The 25194-nt window shown below is 39.4% G+C and overlaps 1 protein-coding gene across 1 annotated transcript in view; it reads right to left on the bottom strand.

Moving 5' to 3' along the window:
- The window catches only part of SPIRE1 (spire-type actin nucleation factor 1), a gene marked incomplete at its 5' end in the record, with an annotated part of 66810 nt that extends 43013 nt beyond the window's left edge, over nucleotides 1-23797 (bottom strand). Inside the window, 2 exons of the mRNA XM_009877953.1 lie at nucleotides 341-466; nucleotides 23561-23797. Of these exons, the coding sequence (XP_009876255.1) occupies nucleotides 341-466; nucleotides 23561-23797 (363 nt within the window). The remainder of the gene's footprint in view (nucleotides 1-340; nucleotides 467-23560) is intronic.
- Nucleotides 23798-25194: the final 1397 nt, after the last annotated feature.

Raw genomic sequence — 25194 nt, 5'->3', positions numbered from 1 at the left:
TCACAACACCCCCGAAACACAAGGGAAGTTTTTAGACTCAAACACATCAAATACATATGCACAGGAACGGATGCATGTAGGCAGTGGGTAACCCTCCAAGAAAAAGTTCTTCTTTATTCCCAAAGAGACTAGTCACAAAAATAATTTATACAGTTTCCACCTGTAAGTGGTTACAGGCCAAAAGAAAAAAGGCTCAGCTGTAGAACTGCTTTTCCTGAACACTACAGATCATTTCCTCAAGCATCTGACATTCACTACTGGCTGGGTACAAAAGTGATTTTGTAAGCCTAATTCAGACAGTAATGAGCTCAAAAGCAGAAAACCTTCTCAGACTGCTTACCTCTTTTGCACTTTTAATTTTGGCCAAGAAAGTGTACAGCTCCATTGTTTCAGCAAACAAAGCCCGACATACTGCTTGATAGTGGTTTGGTGCCTCTGATGGGGTTGGCAGGTGGGCAGCACACAGCTAGAGAGAAAAATAAATAGCAATATCAAAACAATGCCATATTTCTTTCATTAATGCTACAGAGCATGAGGTAACAAGAAAGTGAATGCAATGGAAAACTTAGGGCAAAAATCCGTAAGACTTTTAAATTTAGGCAGAAACTGGGGTGTATTTTCCAAACCTTCTGTTACCGTTTATTTTACAAGAAGAGGGGACTGGCTGACCATGTCCTGGAAAACTCTGAAAACCAAGACATTGCCTTTTCATTAAAAAAAAAAAAAAAAAGACAATTGCAAAGGGAAAAATAAAGCAATCTTGCAGTTTCAAATGTTGGAAAAATGTACTTAGTTCAAACCAGCTTTAACAGTAAACGCTGTTTAGCTTCCTATGAATGTGGAAGGAATTCGTATCCCTACCAGTTTATGAAGGGATGGAAGGTGCAGCAAGAAAACAAGTATAATTCTTAAGCTAAAACACTGATTTATTTCAAGCAGTAAAAAGATTTTTAAAAGCAGTAAAAAGATTTTTAAAATCAGCAAAAGCCATGAAAACACAGGCTCACCGCTTTACCACAGACATACACGAACATTTCCAGACACAGGCACAGCTCATTTAAAGAAACCCTGATAGATGTTTTCATATATGCTAAACCTGGAAAACTCTGAAAGCCTACTCAAACCACTAGTAATCATTCAGAGCTACTGTTAAGCAGTCTGCCCAGCATCGCTTTCAGAATAAAACGTGCAGCTCCTATTTCCAACAAGAGAAATTTCACTGAAACCAGACCTTTTATTTCAGAGAACCTGAATAGTCTCAGCAACATCCAGCTTCATGAAATGAATGTCCAGCTTCTACTAATGTAGAGTAGCCCAGCGCTGACTGATGCTAACAGTTGCAATATATTTTTCCCCTAAGTCAAATCCATCACCTGTAAGTATCTGTCACAGACAGAACAAAATAGCATTTACAATTTCTTCCCTAAATAGATTTAAATTAAAAAAAAAACAACCCCCAAAAGCTGAAACTAGAGCACCCACATCATACATATATTAAAATACACCAAATTCTTAGCCAAGGCCTTAAAATTCATCTTAGTACTGTGGTTTTATGGCACCTATTTATTATATATACAGCTGTATTTATAGCTATCGAGCTAAAACTAACAAGCCAAAACCTGAGGCAGTAGGTGGCTACATTGAGATCTCCAGAACTAAAGCTTGAGACAAAAGCCTCTTTAGGAGAAGAGCCCTTAATTAGCCTAGTAGCATATTCGTCTAAATCTCTCCTATTATTACAGAGAACCCTGTGGTTACAAGGGGCACAACATGTGAAACTTGCGCTGCTTTCTCATATTGCTTTCAGTTTGATTTAAATCCACACTGCCACTCAAGGCGTGGTCTCGTGGCCTCCAGCCGTACGCATCCACCGATGCCCTTGTGCTCACACCAAAGTTCGTGCCTTGACTCAGAGAGGATTACTCACCCAGACAAAAATTAACAACATGAAGGAAGTGGAGCAGGAGATAATTAGTCTTCACGGCCTGGACACACACGTAGTAGCACAGGCAAGAAGGAGTGAGGGGAACATGCTGCCGGAGTTGGGAAAGGGAGGAAGGACTCAACAATTGCTTGCAGTTGCCATCGCATTTAGACTGGCCCAATCTCACTGACAAGTTGCTTTCTAAGGCCCCTTGTTATCTATTACTTCTTATAATTAGTATAAAAATACAGAGCTTGGTGGTCAGATTTGGTCAACTTCTTTGATACGTTTTTAGAAGCACAATTTGGACTCCTTCAGTATTCTGTTCTGATTACTGTACCCATATATATGCACACACCTATCTCTTTTTAGTTGTAAAAAAAGACTATATATAAGGAAAGTTTATATAGGTGTGTGTGTTCACAAGACTGCCCTTGATTCCTCCTTTTCAAATTTTATACTGCTTTATGATGATGGCCAAAATTTTCTCACGCTCCTCAAATTTAATTTTTTTTCTTTTATTTTTCTCCCCTCACTTCTCCTTTTATTTTTTACTTTTCCTTTTTAACAAGTCATATCACCTTCTTTGCAGGTAAAGGGAAGAAAAAAAACACAATCGATGCACATTTAATGTGTGCTACAGTGACAACACATATCAAAAAGATAAAAGCTACTAAATATTTCCCTTGACTTAATGAAAAAGAACATTTAAAAGACCAGATTCTGAGTACAGATAATTTGTGTTCCTTTCTCTCAATAACCAGTCATGTCCTTACCTGCCTTACTATGTTTTCAGCAGCTATTTCTGGTTATAAATTACACTATGGATAAAATACACCACTTACAAGAATAATAACAGCAATTTCAAAAAGGTCATAAAATGGTACATGTCTTCATAGCTGAGAAAAAAAATTATTATAAACAATCTACACAGGTTTTTTAAAATGCTGTTTTCTTTATTTAGAAGCACATTAATCAGAAACAATTTGCATCAAATATTGAGAAAATTATTGAAATGCAGCAGTGGCAAGTTCAAGCAGGGGATGGATATGATCTTGATGCTATAATTGAATATGAAGTAAAGCAAGAAAAAATTAAAATCCTGTTGCTGAACTTAGTTACAAAAGGAACCACATAAAAAGTTGACCATTTGGTTTGTAAACAATATGCTGCAGATATTAAAAGGAAGTCAGCAGCTCCTCCTAACTTTCATGTTCTGAAAAATCAGTCTCTGAGTAATCTTACATTATGCGAAGATGCATTACACAAAAAAATCCCTTGTGGTAACACTAAGTGACTTAGCATAAAGTTTTGAATTGCGGAAACTAAGTCTGAAGCAAAAGGAAAATGCAAATAGGATGAACTGTTCCCCCCCTTCATTGTATTATATCATACCTGCATGTTATTCAGAGCACCTGATAAGCTATAACTTCTACATGAAAAAATACTGCAAAATCTTGGCAGGCAAGGTAAATCATATATGAAATGTCACTTCTAGCCTGAGTTCAGGATATTTATCCACTTAAAAATCACATCTTCAATGTTACAATAGTGTTTGACAAGCTATGTTACTGTAACACATCACAAAAATCACGGTCAGAACATTTTAATAACTGAGATATGAAAAGAGCCACCTAATGAACTCCTCTTCCTCCTCTTACCATGTCATAGCAGTTATGGTGCAAGAAGGATTAAGGTCAGGTCTGCAGCCTTTTCCAACCATTTAGAGTTCAGCAATGGAAGGAAGCCTCTGCATGTTGCTTATTCTAACACTTTCCTTTTCATCCCTCATGACACAACTTAAAACGATCCTGAGGGGAATGAATACAAACTGTGCCCAGAGCTTAATACAAGGTTTGTTTGTTCTGTTTCCAAGAAGTCTCAAAAAGTATGGTCGAAAACAAATTATGTGGTCTTTGCAAACTGGTGGAATATCAAAAAATATTATCAACTACTGAAGCATTAACTAGCTCGGTCTTTAAGTACCATTGCAGTCATTGTGAAGAACTGTGATTTTTTTTTAATTTTTTTTTTCCTGGCTGAGCCTATCCAAAACCTAGCTTGACCCAAAGCATTCAATCTTTGCTTAGATCACTAAGAAGATTAGAAGACTGTTTCTATCCACATTCAGGGTTCACAGAAAAAAAGGCATTATGTAAATACCATAGCCTTGCCAGATACTCTATCCAAATTCATCCTCAAATGACTAGGAAACTGAGTGCACCAAGCCAAAGCAGTGTTAACAGAAATCACAATTTAACCATCCAAAGAGATCAAAGAGCATTTCTTACATCTGTTTGAATATATTCCATCAAAGGCTCCATAAAATTACAAAAAATACAACTGACTCATCCGCTAAAATTCAGGTAGGTTTTGCAAAACCTTTTTGGCTAGATATATATTGGAAGTTTCATCCAAACACCCGGCCTGCCAGAATTAAGATTTCAAAAAACAATCATCTTGGGCAGAGAGCATGTGTGAATGCACCACAGACAAGAATAGGATTTCTTTTTCCCGTGGGCCACAAAGACAAGCTATTGATATTATGCAAAACACTGTACTAGCCTGCAAATGCCAGGTTTGTTAAATGTTTTGAAAGCCTTGGAGTATTAATGTAGACTTAAAAGATGTACTTTTTCTTCAACAACAAAAAGAGGTTACTTTAACCACCAGATCACTGAACATGCAACTGTACTAGGTATCTGCCTCATCCTTTGCAGTATGGCACTGCCACAGATTCAAAAAATAAAACTCAGCTGGAAGTGCCTTCCCAAGTCATGGTTATTTTCTGAAAGATTTTATCTCTGCGCAGATAAAATAGACCTTGTGATTAGGTTTGGTTGGGTTTAGTGGTGTGGGGTTTTTTTGAAAAAAATACATATCCTTTTATTCCTACAAATACAAACTTCAAGGAACCATCTGATTTACCAGAAAAATCTTACCAAGACAACACCTGCGTATTCGCAAAACTCAACTCAGCATTTTTCCTCAATTTATTATTTAGAATAATGTTAAGGGATGGACTGTTCAGAGGAATGAGAAGTGTTTTGACATGACTTTTGTAAGATGTTTCCACCTGCTAGGACCACCCCTGTACACAGTACATAGGACTTAGGCACAGTGCAAATTTTGAGGCGACTTTTACAGCCCCTGGAGACAGTTCATTGGCTCCCGGCCAGGTCACAGCTGCCCTCTCAAAATTTCCAGTGAGAGATTTGCCCCTGTCTTCACCACTTGTAACTGCAGTGGGCCAAGGACTGGCTGATCCCTCTGGGCTTTAGGGAAATACTAGCAAGGTAAGACTGTGACAAGACAAAATAGATGGAAGCAGAGTTAGCTATTAATCCACAGAATAAATTCACAGAAAGCACAGAAAATACAGAAAGTTACTCTTTGCAGAGAGCTACCTGGGGAAGCTCTGTAACTTTTTTAATTACCACTTGCAAGTGCCATGAAATGTCCAAATGCTTGACATGTGAGGTCCTAATTAATTTTACACACCTCAAAGAAATGGTAGGTTTTGTGGAAGTTCAGGCAGATTGCTAGTTTGCTGGTACGAAGCACATCTACCTCGTTATTTAAGTGTTCTCTAGCAATCTGGTAAGGCTTTCCCCTTGCACTGGTATTTGCTGGTTTGATTATGCTTTTCATCACTTTGAGGTGGACAAGAGAAGAACTACAGAGTTCTCTACTTACACAAAATCTGAATGTAAAAAGAAGAAAAAAATGTAAAGCCAAACTGCAAATGGGACTTAGATGATACAAGGCTTGAAATCAGTGCTTTGCGTAAGACCTCGATCTTTGAAGAAGTGTCCAGTTGCTTATATCTTACACTCTTCATCAACTACCATCTGCTTTGCAAACTCTGAGGATTAAAGGCCTCAAGCAAATGATTTATATATATTCTTGAATGTCAAACAGGAATGGATTAACAAATGTTTGCAAATGCTCTCCTGAATCAAAACTTAAGTCAGCGTGGAAGCAAAGTTGAAAGACTTGTGCAGGAAGACTGTGGTTGGGAAATGCTGCAGTGCCATTTCATATGCTGTAGTTGCTTTTGGAAATAAAAAAGCAAAACTCGAGCAATTCAACAATCGTCAAGATGAAACTGGTGCAGGTAAAGGACTTTCCTCCGCTATTTTCTTCTAAGCACAACAGGAAACACTGCTTCCTCTGGGTAAGGATTGCCTGGAGGTATTGAGCACCGTGACTCACTTTTTATCTTAGGAACTTATATTTCACAGCATTTGGAGAGTCTTAACTACTCTTCATGCTATTAAACCAAATTTAAACAGTGATGAAAACCTTGATAATATTTCAACAGAGAGCAACTGCAAGACTAACACCTCACTGAACTGTCTCATTTATAAATTTGAAACTTTTCCATTGACAGAAACAATTAATTAAAGGTGAAGACAATTTGTATTCTGCTACCTTTATATGATACTATCTTTAGGGAAGCAAATCTTACAAATATTTAACACAATTAGTAACACTTTTGAAAGCATTTAAAGCTTATATGGACATTAAGAAAAAGAAAGCAAACTACAGTACACATTACTTGACTACATTTCAATTTTTAAGCCCAATCCTCATATTTCATGTTCAGTGAATCTTATTCTTACTCTTTATTAGTTTTCCAAATACAGAATTACGACCTTGACTATGAAAACAGACTTCAAACAAAGGTCAGTCTATGTTTTTGTGAGACGATATTTCCACTGGACATTTTGACATTAATTTTTCAATGACTGAATAATTCTATGTGCTAGTGCAGACTTCTTGACAAAGCTATATTTGTGTAAATTCTCATTTCTTCTTGAAAGCTATTAAGCTATTTTTACTCCTCAAATACACGCCTCCCTCCTGCGTAAAGCTGTTTCTGGAATATGTGTTAGGTGTATTGTTACCGTGTCTTTACTCAGTAGACTAAAAACATTCTGTTTCCCAAAGAGGCTTGTTTCAAAACAGCCAATTAAGTGAAAACCGATTCTGCATTCTCTTTTAGTTTCAGAGAAACCATGCTCCGTTGTTTCTTAGCAGAATAATAGAGGAATTAATAATATAAATATGCTGTAATCTCAATTTGCTAGCTCTCGTTCTTTGACTATTCAGTGGAACATCAATGGGATTATTCATGAGCAAGGCTGAATCTTACAATTTATATTTTTCCCATTCTTTTACCTGAAATGTCAACCCCTGCAACATTTAGCAAAACCACTAGTTAGCCTGTCAGCAGCAACCCTTTCTAAAGCTCTTTGCTTCACAACAAGGCAAGAGCTCTGTGTACACACGGCAGCTCTCACCTGTACCGCTCAGGTGTCTGCATTTCATGCAGGAGGAGCAACCAGCAGGAAGGATGGGATGGAGGCATCTGGGTAAGAAAACTATCTTCAAAAGTGCAGTAGAGGCGTAGGTGGGGAAACATGATAAAACTGGATAATTAAAGGAGAAGGGGAGTGGCTGTATACATTCACAGGGCTACCTGGAGCTGTTCAGCTAACAGACCATTAAGCTGTGGAACCACCCTTGATGTTATTAAATAGCTTAGACTCGAGCAACTGATAGCAAATAGCTGCAGCCCAGTAATGTCACTGTGTATGGTTGCCTGCCATGCTTCTCAGGCCCTCCTTAGGGCTGGAGGGTGCCTTCTTACTGGAGCTACTCCTTCTGTTCAGCAGAAAAAGAGAGAAGAGTTGGTTTCATACCAGGATGTGCAGGACATGCAGCAGAGAATGAGAGCAGGATAGGTGCCTGCCTTTCTTCTCCTCTCCCCAAGCCTCCATACAAGCATGTAAAATAGCCACTGCACTCAGATTACTGCTTGAAAAAAAACCCAGAGCATCTCTGGAAGAACAATAGAAAATAGTTAATTTTTCAAAAAGAATAAAAGAAATAACAAACTTATCAAAAGGCAACAAAAAATGGTGGGAAATTACTCTCAAATCAGAAACTGAATCTCACTGACACATGAAGAAAAGGGAAGGGAGAAAAATGCAGAAGAGAGGTTGTTTATCGATTTTTCAATAAGGCCCATCAATGTCATTACTAAACAGTTCAGAAGTCTGCATACTTACTAAATGAGACACAATATATTAATGTAAGGCAGTTTTATTCATGAGCCATTTAAAATCCAATTAAAATATATCAACTAAAATAAAAACATGCACTTTCCTTAGCAGCAATTTACAGTTGACATACAGAGCTTTAAAGTGCATGTGTGTGGGAAGCTTGTTTGTTTTTATGTAACGAGCTGAAACTTCTCTCATAGGCATAATAATAATAATTTGCTTTCATGTTTTGTCCTGAAGCATGAGTTTTTATTCCTATCCAAAAAAAAGCAATTTCCAGCTGCATAACCAAACAAACTGCATTACAAAACATAACAAGCTTTTAAACTTCACTCCCAGTGCATAAATCCAGTAACTTCTAACCAGACTCATTTTGCTTTCACTAGATCTCAGTGTATGGAAATTTCTCCATGTATGTTGTACTCCTTATTTGTAGTACCTTTGTCAGGGAAATCAGGTCTTGAAACTCTGATTGAATGAAAAAGGCCTACAGGAAAATTCTTCCTCTTCTTCTTCTAGGCAAGCATGCCTAACATTTTTTCTTAAAATTTATAGTTATTGAATCTACATTCGAACTGTTTTATCAAGCATATCAGTTACATATATGTCAGTACTGAAAACACATGGCACTCTAAGAAAAGTATGAACAAAATTAATTAATCTACAATTACATTGATTAAAAATAAAATACTGTAATTTTGCTTCAAATATATATCCTTGAATACCAAAACTTAAAAGGTGTTGTTTCCCCCTCTATTTTTAGTATTTGTGCCCTTTTTTTCTCCTTTTCCTCTACACACACTCCATTCCTGGAAATTGTCTCTAGTATGGTAATTACTAGAAATTGAATTACCTGGAGTCCATGGCTTTGACATACGCCCTGAATACAGTTGGGATTAACCACCTGTGGGCACTGCAGATGGTGTTTGTACTGCCCTGGCTGCTCAGATATTTGAGGGGAAGACAGCTTCCCTGCTTGGCTTTGGGCTCCACACATCTCTTGCCAAAAGGAGCAACAGGAATAAAACCACTGCCCCGTCAAGCCTTCAAGGCCACGTCACACATCCCAAACTGCCCTGAGTCTACACTGCAGGCACTGTTGTCCTGCCGTAGGGGCTCCACCACAGCCGTTGCCCATAATCTCTCACCCTTGTGACGCTAGGAATTACCAAAATCCTATTTTGCTGATGGAGATCTGAGATGGATGAAAAGCCCACTGAGCTGGTCAGGAATCGTTCCTGATAAAGAAAATCTAAAAATTTTGGATCAAAGCCACAGCTGACCTAATCATGTAGGATGCTACAGCATATTTTTCCAATGTATCCCTGCTTTGTTGGTCCACCTGCACTAACTGCTAAAAAGATTTTAGTCACCATATGAAAATTTAGAATAGACAACTGTAGTGAATTCTTATGCATCTTGTAGAAATCGGTGGTTTATCTGAAATTTTAGGTCCTGAGCTTATAGGAATACATACGAAATACAATCTTTATTACTACTAAGAGATTTTTAACATTCCAGTACAGTCAAAAGGCTGATGTCTTGCTTCAGTCTTAAAATATTTGAGCTTTATTTTATCATCACAACTCTTTCAAGGGGATAGGAATGAGTCCTTGCTTCTAAAACACAGACCTCAATACAAGATGAGAATCCAAAGATACAGAGCAAGAGAGATCCTCTCTTGCTAGTAACTAAATTCAGAAGCATTTCTTCTTCCCTAGGGTTTGGCTGTTCTAACAGTGAGCTTGTTTGTTTCAAAATGTGCCACTTGCAGAAGGAGGTAAAGGCATGGACCTTGGCCAATCTCATTGCAAAAACAAAGTTTGTTGTATTTTCAAAAAGAGCTTCTTGTGCTTTCAAATGCAGAGCATCCTTTTTGAAATTAATCTCTTTGCCTACTCAAAAAAGAATGCACTGGAATTTAAATAGTCCTCTAAACTCTTATTACCTTGCATTTCATCTACATAAAATTATTTTGCACTTTAGGTTATTTCAACCACATCAGATAAGTCTCAGCACTCTTATCTAAGATGGGGCCTTGTAGAAACAAGCATGTTCTGCAATAAAAGGGACGTGTCCTTGACAGAGAACAGTTAAGAGGAAGAAAAAAAACAATAAAAAACACACACCATAACTCAGCTACCAGCTGCCTCTTCATCAAAATCTTATTGTCTGAAGGTAAAAAGGGAAAATGTCACTTTCCTAGTTCTCCAGTCAACTGCTGCACGAGTGCTTTGTTTTCAAACATAGCTCTAAAAATAATTAAACTATTTCACACCAAGTATTCTAAGGACCTGCCCCATAGATAATTATTTACCTATTCTCAGTTACGTATCATGAAAGATATATCTCTGCAAGTCAGGCAGGAACTGCCAGCTCAGTTCTTCAACTTCAAAGCTATCTTTATAACCCCTGGCACTTGCAGAGGCATCTACTACATGTCGGCTGAAACAGATGCTTTTTCATGATATGTTTACCAATGCCTCCCAAAGCAGAAATATAAAAGGAATTAAATCCCTGGAAAGTAATTAATACTGTAGTGATCTCAGTCCACGGAGAGTAAGGTTATCAAAGGGGTGATCATGGTAGAGCACTCTCCTGCATGCAGTCAAAGACCAATTGTTACTCCTGGTTAATCCTTTTCTGTACTGACATTTTTCATGATAAAGCCACTTTTGAGGGCCAAAACTCAGGACATTTATTTTTAAAATAAACAAGACTTAAGAGCAAAGTACAGGTAACTAGAAATGCAAATATCTAAATCTAATTCAAACATTGCTACCTTCAGCAAGATGAAAGCTGGTTTAACAGCAACTTCACATAGAAGAAACTTGATAATAGATAAAGGGACAAATCTAAGACATGGGAAAAGTGCCTCAGCTGGAGTTTGTTGACAGCTCTGAACTGAATTTAGGACGTACTGTCACATCTACAAAGAGCCTGGTGTAAAACTGATGAGTGTCAAAGCTTACAGCTTGTTTTGCCAGCAAAGATAGCTGAAAACATCACTCTCTTGTCAAAAAGCCCCAAAGTGTTTCTAAAGGACTGTCTGTGAGCATCCATAAGTATACATCAGGGTCCCATGAGAAAGACAACTTCAACTGGAAGCTGGAGGAGGCAGAGAAGGCGAGGAGGGCTCAGTTCCCTCAAACTCTGCATGACACCAGCAGGGAGCTGCCAAGAAACCACTCTGCTTGCAGCATCTTCATTAAAAGGCCTAGACAGCTGCCAAATTAACCTCAAAGAGAGGTTATCTTTATCTGTCAGAGTGGTAAAGAAAATTAGTAATCATTCTATTGTGGTGGGGATGTCAGACAATAGGGGTTAGTGGAGGGGACACACACACACTAGTTATCTCACCTCAGCAGTTTGCTGCCCTGCACTCAGGCAGAAGCAAAACCCAGTGGGAGATTAAAAGTCTCCTGAGTTTCATCATTATTGCAGAAAGCATCCTGGACACAACAGAGACATCCATCCTGTTTTACCTGCTTGCCTGACCCGAGAGCCAAGCCAAGGGCAGATGGATGCCATGTATCCCCTGACCACCTGGAGAGCATCTGGAAGGAGAAGGCACATCCCCTCTCCTCCGCTCCTTCTTCTGGCACTCCTGACAAAAACTGGTCCTAGTTAGGAATGAAAAAACAGCCCGTCCTGTTCCTGTTTTTTCAACTATTTTGTAAGGTTTGGTTTTTTTTAAGGTTTCCCATAAGGACAGATTTCAGAACTTCTGCTGAAGGTGACACCATGAGGCCAAGTGCCTCTGGCAGCCAAACTCTTCACTGGAAAGTCCCCGCACAGGGCCTGGCCTCCCAATGCAGTAAGCATCACTTCCAGGACAAGAATTTGCCATAAACACCCCTCCTTTACTCACCAACGCATTCAAATGTGAAAAGGACTGACATCACCCTTTTCAAACGAGAACAGTAGTTACTTTCAAAGTAAAGTGGACCGCATGTTAACCTCCAGTTACATTGCCCAGAATGAAAAATCAAGGCAACCGTTTAAGACACCAAATGACATCACTTTAATTAATGAAACTTGTCTATCAACATAATTCACTTAAACACTTGTCATGTTCAAAGCTGCTTTAAAATTACATTACACGGATTTACACACACTGTCCCCAGATTTCTCGATCAAGCTAAGGTACAGGAATTCCTTCACTTTCTGTATAGGTCTATAAGAAATTTAACACAAATAAAATGGAAAAATTAAATTACTGAATATTTTTATTTCCAAATGTACATATTGCCTGGAAAACATAATGTGCTTTTTTTTTTTTTTACCTCTGAGCCATTAAAAATATTTCTACTGTGACACAAGTCCTCTGTCCAGACATGAAATGACTTAATAAATCATGCTGACTAATACTCTCCTGAACTGCAGTTTTTATATTTGTTTGTTAATATTACATGCTACCACAGAAGTAAAAGTTTTTCTCTAAAAAAAACCAAACCACTTAGCTTCATTTTCTTTCCCCAATGCTGTCATGTTTTCAAACATCACCTTATAATCCTTCCGGTTTGAAAAGTGGTTTAAGGACAGTGGTATTTTACATCTACCTGTGCAAGTGTGTGTGACCGTATAAAACACATATATGGGGCTTGTTACACACAGTGTGATAAGGTGGGGACTGATCAACATGAATTGATTAAGAGAGATCAGTTCATCACGACATTTGGCTTCATGAGGATTTGCTTATCTAAAGCAAGTGCTGGTGTTAGCACTCACATCAAGGAATCTTGGCATGATGAAAAGGAAAAACAAATACAATTGCTCATTGGGACTTTCTTGTCCCAACTCCAAGGTTGCTTTGTCCTAAGAGAAAGCCAGGCAAAAAACCCACAGAACTCTCTTTTGGCTTAAATCACCCAAAGTATCTTGTTCTTTCTTGCCATTATGAACTCAATGACAATAAAACAAATTTCTGTTTTTTCTAGTGTTTAAAATCATGTTTCTAGCCTCTTTCTCAGAGATGCAAACATATAAATAACAATAAAACAAAGGGGCTTGTTCTCCAGGGCAAAGGCAAAAAAAAAACTCCTCTGTTTTTCATCCAATCAGGCTTCCAAAACAAGTCTTCCTAGTGCCTTCTTTACAGGCTTCACACAAAGCAGACTCAGAGCAGCGTATGAAGCGTTGCCCCTGCATGCAGCTGGCGTCCTTTAGCACAATCCCTTAGCTCCCTGCCCTTGTCAATCCCTCAGGTAAATCGTCTTCTTCACATGGTTTAGTTTGGGTCTCCAAATAACAAGTAGCCACGGTTGCTACTCAGCTCTGCCGGTTCGCTTTGCCTCCCTAAACAAAATCCCTGAATTCCCACATCTGCTGTCTTCCTACAGCACCCAGGCTCACCTACACCTTCCCTTCAACAAATGCTCCACTAACTTGAGTAGACTCGTGGGTTAATCTCTTGGGACCATTTTGTTCAGTTGCATAAGTAAATGTGAGTTATTCAGAAGGCAGTTTGATTAAAATGTTCAAATAATTCTCCATAACTATCATACAAGACTCATCTGCACAGATGCACAAGCTTTGGGATGGCCTGGTCCAAGCGGTACAGTAAGGCAAAGCTAAAACTACCTAAGAAATGCACCAAGGCCATCACAAAGAAGAATATTGCTTTTCCCACTGCATTATTTCCTTGAAAATATTTAACAAATAATTTAAAATGCACTCAGGGCCATGATTCCTGCAGATAATAGTCTTTTGCAAGGTACCCCTTAAGAATACTTCAGTTACAATACTATTTAAGGACACTGCAACTACATGTCTTAAACAAAAAGACTACTGTAAAAATCCTTTTCCTAAGAAATGCGAAACACTGTTTGTCTTCAGGCCAATCTTTGGGGTAAATACAATTTTCTGACTTTTAGATTCAGATCTGCAGGGGCAGCACAATCTAGTACACACTGTTCATTTCTTTGTATCAAATGGCTTTATATCACTTAAATATTTTTCTAAAATACAGCATGCAACACTGCACTAAGCAAAGGGGAGCAGAAAATATCATACGAACACAGTAATCAAGAGTGTATTAAAAAAATCACATGGCTAAAATAGAGAAATTATTATTTTGGAAAATTAATGGTACTTTTAAGTCAATTCAAACAGCTCTCCTCCAAATGTTTCATTTCTTTTAATACTGTTACCTGCACTGAAATAAATGCACTAAAAGAAATTTTGCCTCAAGCCCAAGGCTCCCTCTTGAATAATTCAAAAACCAGAAGATCACAGTGCCTTAATTAAAGGGCCCTTGCTTTGTTTCTTTACTTTTCCCATGTTGCTGCTCCAGTACAATATGCCTCTATGAGGAATTACATAACTTTGCAGCACCTATGCTCCTTCCATTTTCTTTGGCAATGCAAACAACAACAAAGTGACTCTGAACTAGCAAAACTGACAAAGGAAATGCCCATAGGTTTTTACACAACTGTTATCAACAAGAAAAACTTGTAAGCATCTTTAAATCTAGTCATTTGTGTCCTGGCAAGAACCAGAAAAGGCAAAGCCTCCACTGCCACTTTTCCTCCCAACCCTTTTCCTGAAAGGGGTGGTGGATTGTGAGGCTCTTATCACCTCACAGGAGTTACAGACTCCAAAATCTAGAGCAAATTTGGAGACTCTGCTTGGTGACTCTGCTGTTGGACCTTTCACTTGAGCCTGGAAGGGCTAACATATTTTCCCCCACCTAAAACAGTTGGCCTAATTAATTAGTTCTCCCCCACTCTACAAATCCTGTTTCTCTTGTGTCTTATGTAGCATTACAGCTACAAGAACACTTATATTGCCCATTTCAAACAAGAGTTTATATGCATAATTTCAAAACTGCAGAAGAAAGTTAAATCTACTGTTTTGAATGTAGTCTTAGAGGGCAGTAACACATAATGCTACGTGAGAGAGAACTGCACAGCAATTTTGCATGTCACCATTAATTTACTTGTCTATTAAAACATATCACACACATAATGCAAATAATACGAGCAGCACTGATAGGGTATCTGGGATATCACCTCTGGGAAATTGGCATGACGCGGAAATCAAAGAACACTTGTGCCTTACAGACATGATAGAAGATGTCATGTGAACCTGTATCCAAATGGACTGTGTTTTTAAAGTAGCGAAAGGAGCCAGTAGAGCTACAAAGACAAATGCTACACCATGAACATCTGAGACCGCAAAGTCCACATGAGTGGGAATTAGATTCTGACAAGATGAACCTTTGACAAACCCTAACTTAAGACAAGCTGCTGCCCTAGCTAATTTTTCTGAGCAGATTTACTACCTTTACCAGGTGGACAGTGAATCTGAAAAATCCACCATGGCCTTGGGTGCACTCATCAGTTTTAACACCTGGAGAGAGGAGGCTGTTGTGAGTTGAAGAAAGAGGCTCTCGGGCAGGTCCCATCAGCTTTGGACAGGTCAGTCTGCAGCAGTCAGCTGAGAGCTGGAGTTAATCCGAACGGCAGAGAAAATATGGGTCACTTTTGTGAAGGCAGCTCTGTTCTTTTTTTACTTTGTTATGGGTCAACACAGCATTACTGCCTTAACTGACCATTACCCTGATTTCCAGTCGCTAGTTAGAATTTCAAATTAATCCGATCAAACAACATGTACCTTGTGAAAGTAAACACTCACTGATCCACTTTAGTGTTCAGAGTCTATTTTTAAACAGCGCAGGCTAATACAGGTTCTTTGATATTTTGGATTAAAACTCATATTCATATGTGTTATTTCTAACAGACTGCTTTGCCTGTTTTAGACATTCGTATTTTTAAAGTGAAAACTGGAACCCTGTCATGACGAATTCTGCATTTTATGCACTATGGGACATCATTACCACCAAAGATTCCTTCCACCTCCACTAAAAATGAGAACTATATTTTTACCCATGTATAAATTATTTATAACAACTGCGGCATAAAACAGATGGGAGAGAAAGCCATGCCCTTCCCTGCTTCTTTTAGATGCATAAAGGCCACACACAAATTTCAGGTGTATTCTAACCTCCCCAACACATAAAGATAATCTGAACACTCAATCTGTGTTTCCTGTTTTTGTTGGACAACTCCTTGGATTCCTCAGACTATTTTAGACCTTAGACAGGTTACACCAGTATAATTACGAATGATGGGTACAGGGGTTTTTAACCAGTGCAGATGCATTGTTGTGAGCCATAACGAGAACGTCAAGATCACTGCAGAAAAGGTGATTTGGGTTTGTCTCCAAGTCTGGAAGAAGACACTCCAATTCATCTAAACCCATGGTGATGGGAGAGATGCTTCCACTGTTCTGTATGAAAATAATTAAATCAAGGAAAAAAAAACACAGAAAAACCCTTTCTTTTTTTAATAGGAAGACCAAAGTAATGAGACAACTTCCTTGCAAATACATTTGTTATAATGCAGTTAGTTCTAAGCCAAACCTCTCAAAATAAATGTTCTGAACCATAAAAAATTGCTTCCACTTCTACTTACTAGCACACACAATCCTCTGTAGTCATAAATCCATTTGCTCTGCAGCTGTTTATAAAGCCCTTCATATCAAAACCCTATTAAACAATTTTAATTTTAAAACAACAACATGGAGATATTGCTCATACATTACAAAGTCTTAAAAATGCAGAGAGACACTCCTGCTTTATTTTGCAGAGTCTGTTCTCAGCTCAGTCCCCTGGGCCCACACAGTACTGGGGCTTCAAACACTGACTCCTCTCCTGTCTCAGCTAGCAGCACAGTTTACTCTGCGAGTCCTTCACAATGATTGAGGGGTCTTGCAGCAAAACAGATGAAGAAACTGATAAAGTTAAACAAAACAAACCAAGAATAAAAAAAACCTCACAACAAAAAAAACACCAAACAAAAATACCACTTTCAAGATGCTTTGAGTAAATATAGGTGACATGGATCCCAGCCAAGGTGACAGCACAGACAGAAGCACACTCTTCTGTGAATGGATAACCATGATGTACAAGGCTTGCTTGGACAGGAGAAAATAGCACGTTTATTGCATTTCTAAGACAACTCCAAGTTAGCTCAAAGAATGATGAATGGATAAGAAAAATGCATGTGGATGGGTCCTATTCAGTCAAAATCTGTATATTCCTTTGGCAACCCCATCTTAGTTATTGTTTTTTTTCAGGGACCTTCACAATGTCTGTGTGTCTGAAGACACTAGGTAGTTGATACAAAAAGGTGTACTCTCAGTCAGTACGCTTTGGGTGGGTAAGAGCCCAAAAGGGAATGTTCCAAAGTCTCTGAGCACAGGAGATGAACCCTGGTTCTTGGGCCTTTGCTGCTGAACTCAGAAGTCCCACTTCTGTCAATGCAGCACAGAGAGAAAGGGCGTTCAAGCAGTGTGCCAACACAAGTCATCTACCTGCTCAAACCAGCACCGCCCATGCCCACCTTCAGAGGCCCAAACTCCCCAGAGGCATTTGCCTGGGACTGCCCTGTCAAAGCAGTAAGGCATGGAGGGGTGTTCACATAATCATTTTGGGAGATCTTTCGGTTTCTTTCTAGCCTACAGTCCCCCCCAAAAAAGAGGAACAGCCAAAGGAGAACTTGCCCCCTCAGAACTCAAGAAGTACAAAATTTAGATAGCTGCACTTCAGGGACCCAAACAGTTGGAATAGGAGTTTCCTGTCCACCTACTGTTACAAAAGAAATCTCAGACACCAGGTCTGTGTGGACAATTGAAGATCTATAGGTCAAGTCAGCAAGTCAAGACCAAGTACTGCGACAACAAAAGTGAATGGAAATGACGACTTCCAAACCACTGTCTTTTCAGTTTCTCCCCCCATCACATGTGCATACACAGATCTCATTTTTCTAAAGGAAGATATATCAAAATAAAGACTAGCATGTGACCTTTAAGTACCCTAAAAACAGGACTCAGGAGAAGAGAGCTGATTGCTTGTCTTTATCGAGACTTTCACAAATGCCCAATATTGTTGCCTTTCTTTTTTAATATAGAACGCACTGACAACATTTGGGGCATTGCTTACCATCTCAGTAAGATTTCAAAACACTGAAAGCTGCTTGTTTCAAAATGAAGCATAAATATTGTTCTTCATGCTCACACAAAAATGCTAAAGCCAACCCAGCCTTAAGCAGAATTACACTCCAGAAAGCTGCATCTTACTATTTTTAACCTCATGGCCTAGGCAAAATTATGGGCCTTTGAATTCCAGTAACATGAACTCTTTAACTGTCCATCGGAAAAAAGAAAAACAACAGACTTGTTTTTAACTGCATTTGCTGGTTCCTCTCTGAAAGTTTTCCATAATATACTTACATGGGGTTATACCACTTAGATGGTAATAATGTATGTCCTCAAACTCAGACGGAGCCTCTGAAATTCTTAGATCTAAATGTAGATCTTCTAATCCCACCTGTAATTGCATGGAGACAGAACATACTCTCCTTTTCCTCTGTAAGTCTACACATGCCATAGATAGTTGATCTGTAATACCATCAGAGTCCCCAAAACACAAGCAGATTACTATCACCACTGTAAATTTCAGTTCCAGCTGAAAGAAATCAGTCATATACTTGAACTACCAAGACATACGAGTCATCTAGACTTAAAAGTTTCTCAATTTAGAGACCATGCCAGTGATTAAAGGACAATTAAAATATCTCAAACATAGTGTTTTTTGAAAGAAACTATGTATTCTTCTTTGCTTACAAGTGAAACACAAACATGAATTTCTACCAACAAAAATATTGCAAACTGTGATCTTGTTTCCATTTGTTATAGCAAAACAACACACATGCTGCTCTGAGAATAATTTTCATACAAATTAAAAGGTCAGCATGGAGATTTCCTAAATTCAAGTTTTGTTTACTATGGGACCTGGGTCACTAATTCATCTTTGTGAAGCAGTAGTTGCACAACAGTTAATTTTTGGTCAGAATTAATGAACATTATTATTGCACTACCTAAAAGCGACTACTTAGGTAAGGCCTGGGACCAGAGGCCACTGAGCACCAGGGTTAACCACTTATATTTGCCTCTGAGACAAGGAGGTGTGGTTCAGCTACAGATAAGGTTCCTGTTAAAGTTGAGTTAACTTTCTGGTTGAAAGGTGAATCTAGGTAAGAGCATGATACTGGTTCAGGAAACCTTATGTATCTCCTACAAGACCTGCAGAAAAAGGTAGCAGATGCAATAACAAAGGTTACTGTCTCTACTCGCAGATAATATTGACAACACCTCTGCTCTGAAGAAGAGCTAAAGCAAAACCTAGTCCTGGCAGTAGCGATTTGGCTACAATGACATTCAGAGCTGGAAGAAATCACAGGGCTAGGGCAAGAATGGCAGTTTAGCCCAGCAAATACCAGCACAGAGTAAAACCTGCTCGAAGGGTAATGTGGTTTTACTTACACCTGGAATTAAAAGAGGGTGCTGGCCTCAAACAAAGGATGATACTGGAATTGTGTTTAGTGATGAGGTTCAGGCAGGTAGATATTGATAAACTACAGCTTAAAAAGCGCCTCCAGGTTAACAGGAGAAGTGGTGCTGGCTTAAACCACCTGACTACAGAGATCTGCAGGATAAGGAGTGAGATAACATTAAGATTAGGAAGCGAATTAGGGTCTGAGCATACTCTGTAAGAGGTCGCTAATCTGCATCATCTCATTTCAATATCAGGGAAAGCCACACGTTGTGATAAAGGTGCCACATGACAGGACCTCATACACCCTTTGTCAGCCCCACACCACCCAGCACGCCCAGCCTACTCTGTCTATATCCTCTGTTGACCCAAGGCTCTCTGAGCCATACCTGCGGTGTCAACCTGATGCGTTTCCGACACCTCATGTACACTGTGTACGTACACTTCTGTCCCTGGGTACGTGCACAGCGAACCTGGCACACCTGAGAGGTACCAGTTTCTTGCACCGCGTATGTACAGTGTGTATGTATGGCGAGTGAGAGTGGGGAAGAGGGCTCCAAACAAGGAAAGGGTCTGAAAACATCCAGTCCCCTTACTGACTCTATTTCTCCCCTCATTTGCACTAGGGCTGCTGTATCTGAAATACGAAGACTAAAGAAGTTAAGTGCCTGGCAACCAACGTCTCCTCTCTTCATAGATGCATTTTTAAAAACAGTGGATTGAGTCTCTGCAGCAGGTTGGTCTTGCCAAGGAAATCAAAAGCCAAAATTTGCCCAAGACACCAAGAAGCAACACAAAAACTTGCCTGTGTCTTCTCCAAACAGAAGCTTTGACAGTGATGATCCTGGCAGTACTATTTAGCACTTAACCTTTCCCCCGCTCTTGGAAATAAACATCCACCACATTACTCAGTATTTTTCATGTTAGGGAGGCTTCAGGACTGACCTTGCCAATTTCACACTATGCAAATCCTGACACATATCTAACTCTGTCTTTTAATCACAAAATAGTGATTAATCATATTAGTGAGGAGTCTTGGTGCCAGTCTTAGTGGCAGGCAGGCCTGGGACCTGCCAATGACACCTTCTGGAGAAGGACGAAACATATAATCACATTTCAAGGACAAAATCACGTCCATACTAGAGGTTATATAGTTTAAAACCTTAATAATCAATATAAGTAGCACATAGGCCATCTCCACCATTTTCCAAGCTCTCAATTTAGAGAACACAGAGTAGGCAAGAATGACAGTTGCTCAACTCAACGAGCAAACCTGCTTCAGCATTCATTACAGACTGCAGAGGAGAAAGCTTCACAGTGACTCTTGCCAAGAGGGAATTACAATAATTGAGCCTCATGGTCACAAGGCCACACACTGCAGTTGTGAAACAGTCACTAGGTAAATAAGGGTGTAGCCTACAACATGGGTTACCACTGCTTGGGGAAAAAAAAAAACAAACCAGAAGTCACAAGCAAAACATGGCCTTACCCCTGGAAAGGTGTGATGTCAAGAAAAAAGGATCTTACAAATCCACACCAACATAAAAAATGTGGCAGAATAATGCTGCCACTCTAGTACTGTCAATGCAATAACAACACAGAGCCGGGAATCAAGGTGAGTCTCAGGGTTAGGCCTGCAGCAAATAATTTATACAAAAGCAAAAACAGCAAGAAAAGAGAATTCCAAGAGATGGAGGAGTAAAAGTTAGGATGATGCAAAAACGACAATTGATCTTCAGTTCACTAAGATAAAGTCAGAAAAGTGGCACATTTCCAGAATGATAAAAAATCAATGGCAAAAGACAAAAAAAAATAAAATGTAAGATGCTGATTTTAAAACATGTAAGGGGGCAGGTACCTCATTTTTACACACCAGAACCAGAAAGATGCCATTTGGCATCCTTAACAGCCTTTTTGTATTTCAGGGATATGTACCAGTGTAAGTGAAGGAGTTCAAAGAAATTTTCCAAACTAATATTTTCTTTTTTGCAGAAATCAAGAAAAGAACTTGCAAAATAATAATTTATACAAGTCACTGCCCTCAAATCTGCATATACAAATGTCTTTTCTGCTTCTGCGCTAAGTAAAACTTTCTGTAATCATTCAACTTTGATTATCCCACCAATTCACAGGATTTTTACCAAAATAGGCAAAAAGGAGATATATTGCATCTATACTCTATGCAACATCATGCTGATGGGGGCAGTTTCCACAGAGGCTTGGCAGGGTGCTGCCAGCCACTTCCAGAGAAGATGACTGGGTGATGGGGAGCAGCAGAGGGAGGAGAGAGCAAAGCAACCTTCACTCCTGCATGCAGCACAGCTGGAAGTGGCAGGGGCTTGATGCCAGCCAGGTGCTCCCCATCACAGGGGAGTGAATGAAAGGTCATTTCGTTAATTTTTCCCTCTGACGCGTGCTTCTTGGAAGGAGGGAGAAAAAACAAAGGCATTGAGCATTTATCATTATTTCTGATGCAAGGAGGAAACAAAGCATCTGAAACAGAAGTTACTCCCATTCCAGTCTCCCAGGAACTTCCCTCTTTACTGTCAACCCATCAGAAGTGGTAGGGTTTAGTGGGGTCTTGTTTCTGCGTGCTAATGCAGAAATGCCCTGATGTGCTATTTGAGACGTTCTTCTAGTCTCAGCTTCCACCATTACGCTCTTCATTTTTGTGACACACTAAGCCTCTGGTCCTTAGATATGACTTCCATTTATGAAGAAGCAATGTACAGGGTTCAATGCCCTGGCAAAAGTTAGCATACAATTTTCCAGCCTTTGCTGATCTCTCAGATTATTTATGAGGTAAGCCAATTATACAAATTTTGTCAAAATCCATGCTTATTAATACCTTAATCTGTTCTAAGAGCTCACTGGGCTCTAAAATTTGCACTGAACTTTGCTGTATAGAAAATAGAGGGTTACTACTTCTAAATGATTGCTCATTGTAGCCGAGATAACAGTAAAGAACCTCTTGCAATCAAAATTCATAAACTGTATTTCCAAATCACAGAATCATAGAATCGTAGAATCATAGAACAGTGTTGGTTGGAAGAGACCCTCACGATCATCAAGTCCAACCTTTGTCCTCACCCTATCAACACCACTAAACCACGTCCCTCAGCACAACATCTACCCATCTCTTAAACACCTCCAGGGATGGCAACTCAGCCACCTCCCTGGGCAGCCTGTTCCAGTGCCTGACAACCCTCTCAGTAAAGAAATTCTTCCTCATATCCAACCTGAACACCCGCTGGCATAACTTAAGGCCATTTCCCCTGGTCCTATCACTCGCCACTAGGGAGAACAGACCAACCCCCACCTCACTAAAACCTCCTCTCAGGTAGCTGCAGAGAGCGGTGAGGTCTCCCCTCAGTCTCCCCTTCTCCACGGTAAACAGCCCCAGATCCCTCAGCTGTTCCTTATATGACACAAGCTCCAAATCCTTTACCAGCTTGGTAGCCTCTGTACCCTCTCCAGCATCTCTTGTAGTGCGAGGCCCAAAATTGGATGCAGTACTTGAGGTGAGGCCTCACCAAAGCTGAGTACAGGGCCATGATCCCCTCCCTGCTCCTGCTGACATCACCATTACTGATCCAGGCCAGGATGTTGTTGGCCTTCTTGGCCACCTGAGCACACTGCTGGCTCATGCTCAGCTGGCTCTCAATTTCGCAACTCAGGTCAAGAACTGCAACCATAATGATCATCAGTGAAATACTGTATCCTGACTCACTCCACACAAATAATCTACTCTTATACTCTGCTTCAGTACAGGAGGCCGGCAAAGGAAGAAACTGATAAGGAATAATTAAACTAATACCACACTAATGAAAGGGTGAATTAATTGAAACAGCCCATGATGTATAGAAGTGTAAACAAAGTAGTTCAACAGATGCTACACTGGAAGGCCGACTACTCAGCACATGGATGAAATCAGGATGTGTTATTAATGGCACATCCAGCAATAAAGTTGATAATGGATTTTCTGTTGCTTACTGTCAAACATGAAATACTACTACACACCATTTTTGCAAGCAATCTGTACAGAATGGCCAGAGAAATCAGAAAATGATACAGCCAGCATCCCACTGGACAATAACACAGCAAATAGAGTTGATTTTCTTGTTGATGAAAACAATGAAATATTATATAAACTGCTCGTTACTGTACCTTCATGACATCTTTATAGGAATGAATGGCCTCGACTTCCTCTTTGTCATCATCATTGTCATCCTCCACTCCTTCATCCAGAGCATCATATCCTTCATCCCTACTCCCATCTGTTTCTGTGGTATTAGTCATGTGGTCAATAAGCTGCTCCAGTGGAGGACTTAATTCCCGCTCTTCATTGTCCTTCAAACCATAGTCCAGGGCTTTATATATAATAATCCCTAGTGATTCAATAACCTATAAAAGTGAAAAAGAAACATTTATTAATGCCATTTACATGAATGAATCAGTCAGTCTAGGAAGACTTTTTTCTGGTGTTTGTATAACAAACTTAGCAAGAGAGGCCAATAAATATCAAAATTAAAGGGAAAAACGATCCTCTAACAGCTACAGTAGTTAATTCAGTAATGCAGCACAGAACATGCAAGAGCATGCTTTCTTATTTCAAAGTCTGAGATACAAATTTGTGATTTAAAAACTAAGCAGGACCTTTTTAGATTATCTTCCCTTTTTCCTTCTAAAATGCCAAACCTCAAAAGAACATTATTCTAGACTTTGTAAAACTATCTTGCATGCATATGACCTTTGGAGAAGGCACAGAAAGAATAAAATGAGATACCTCCTTCCTCCCACAAATTAACAACACTCAGATAGTGCTCTTTAGTTTCTGCATCTCTTCATTGACCTGAGAGGTGCCTGAACACAGCTGTTGACATGCCAAAACTAACTCTCTGAGCACTGGGACATCAGCCCACAGGAATTCTTCTGCCTTTTGCGCAGCCGGTGGAGGCACACACATTCCACTGAAACTACCAACAACTGCATTTCATACTAATGAAGTAGTACTTTGATTTTTCATTAACTCTGTCAAGAGCAAATCGAACAGATGACCTCTTAGTGTAAGCTAGCAAAAAAAAAAAAATAATCCTGTCATGGACATCCTAAAATCCCAAACTTTCTTTCTTGGCATTAATTATTTTTCTTACAAGTAGTATAGAAATAGTATATATATATTTTAAACATGGAAAGAGATGGCATTTCAACTCGAGGAATTTGGAGATGGGTATTAATAAAGAGGGAAGGGCAAATGGGCTTGCAAGAGTAAACCACAGGAAGGTAATGTCGCTGCTGGGAGAACCTTGTCTGACAACAGAAGCAGGGCTGGAGTTATTGCCTGTAATCTCTGATCTTCCCCGTGTGTGCTGATGGCTGGCCTGGCACACAAATGAGCAGACTCCAGTGTAGGAGTAGTTGGCACTAGAGCAGCTTTAATAACAGGAACGTTTCTAAACGTACCAAACCTTGTCATCAAATGCCATTTGCTCTCATCTGGCTTTCAGTACTACGCCGGTCAACACACTTTTAAATGCAGATTTTTGAAATTCTGTTTGGGTAAATAGGACAACATTGATGGATTCTTAGAACATTAAATTTGACTCCAGCAGCTTACTTACTTCAGCACAGCCAAGTATTTTTGGTCTGAGACGTTGGAGGTTAGTAAAGACTTAAAATGATAACCTATTAGTTTATCTAGACAGACATTTAACGAACTAGCTGTAGTCTGACAGCTTTACACTTGCATGCTTGATTCTCCTGTTGAGATTACTTTGCAGCGCAAATTCACTTTGCAAGAC

Source organism: Apaloderma vittatum, unplaced genomic scaffold (assembly GCF_000703405.1).
Source record: "Apaloderma vittatum isolate BGI_N311 unplaced genomic scaffold, ASM70340v1 scaffold2451, whole genome shotgun sequence".
Taxonomy (NCBI): Eukaryota; Metazoa; Chordata; class Aves; order Trogoniformes; family Trogonidae; genus Apaloderma; species Apaloderma vittatum.
Note: the sequence above shows the minus strand (reverse complement) of the source record. Positions and strands in the feature narration are given on the sequence as shown.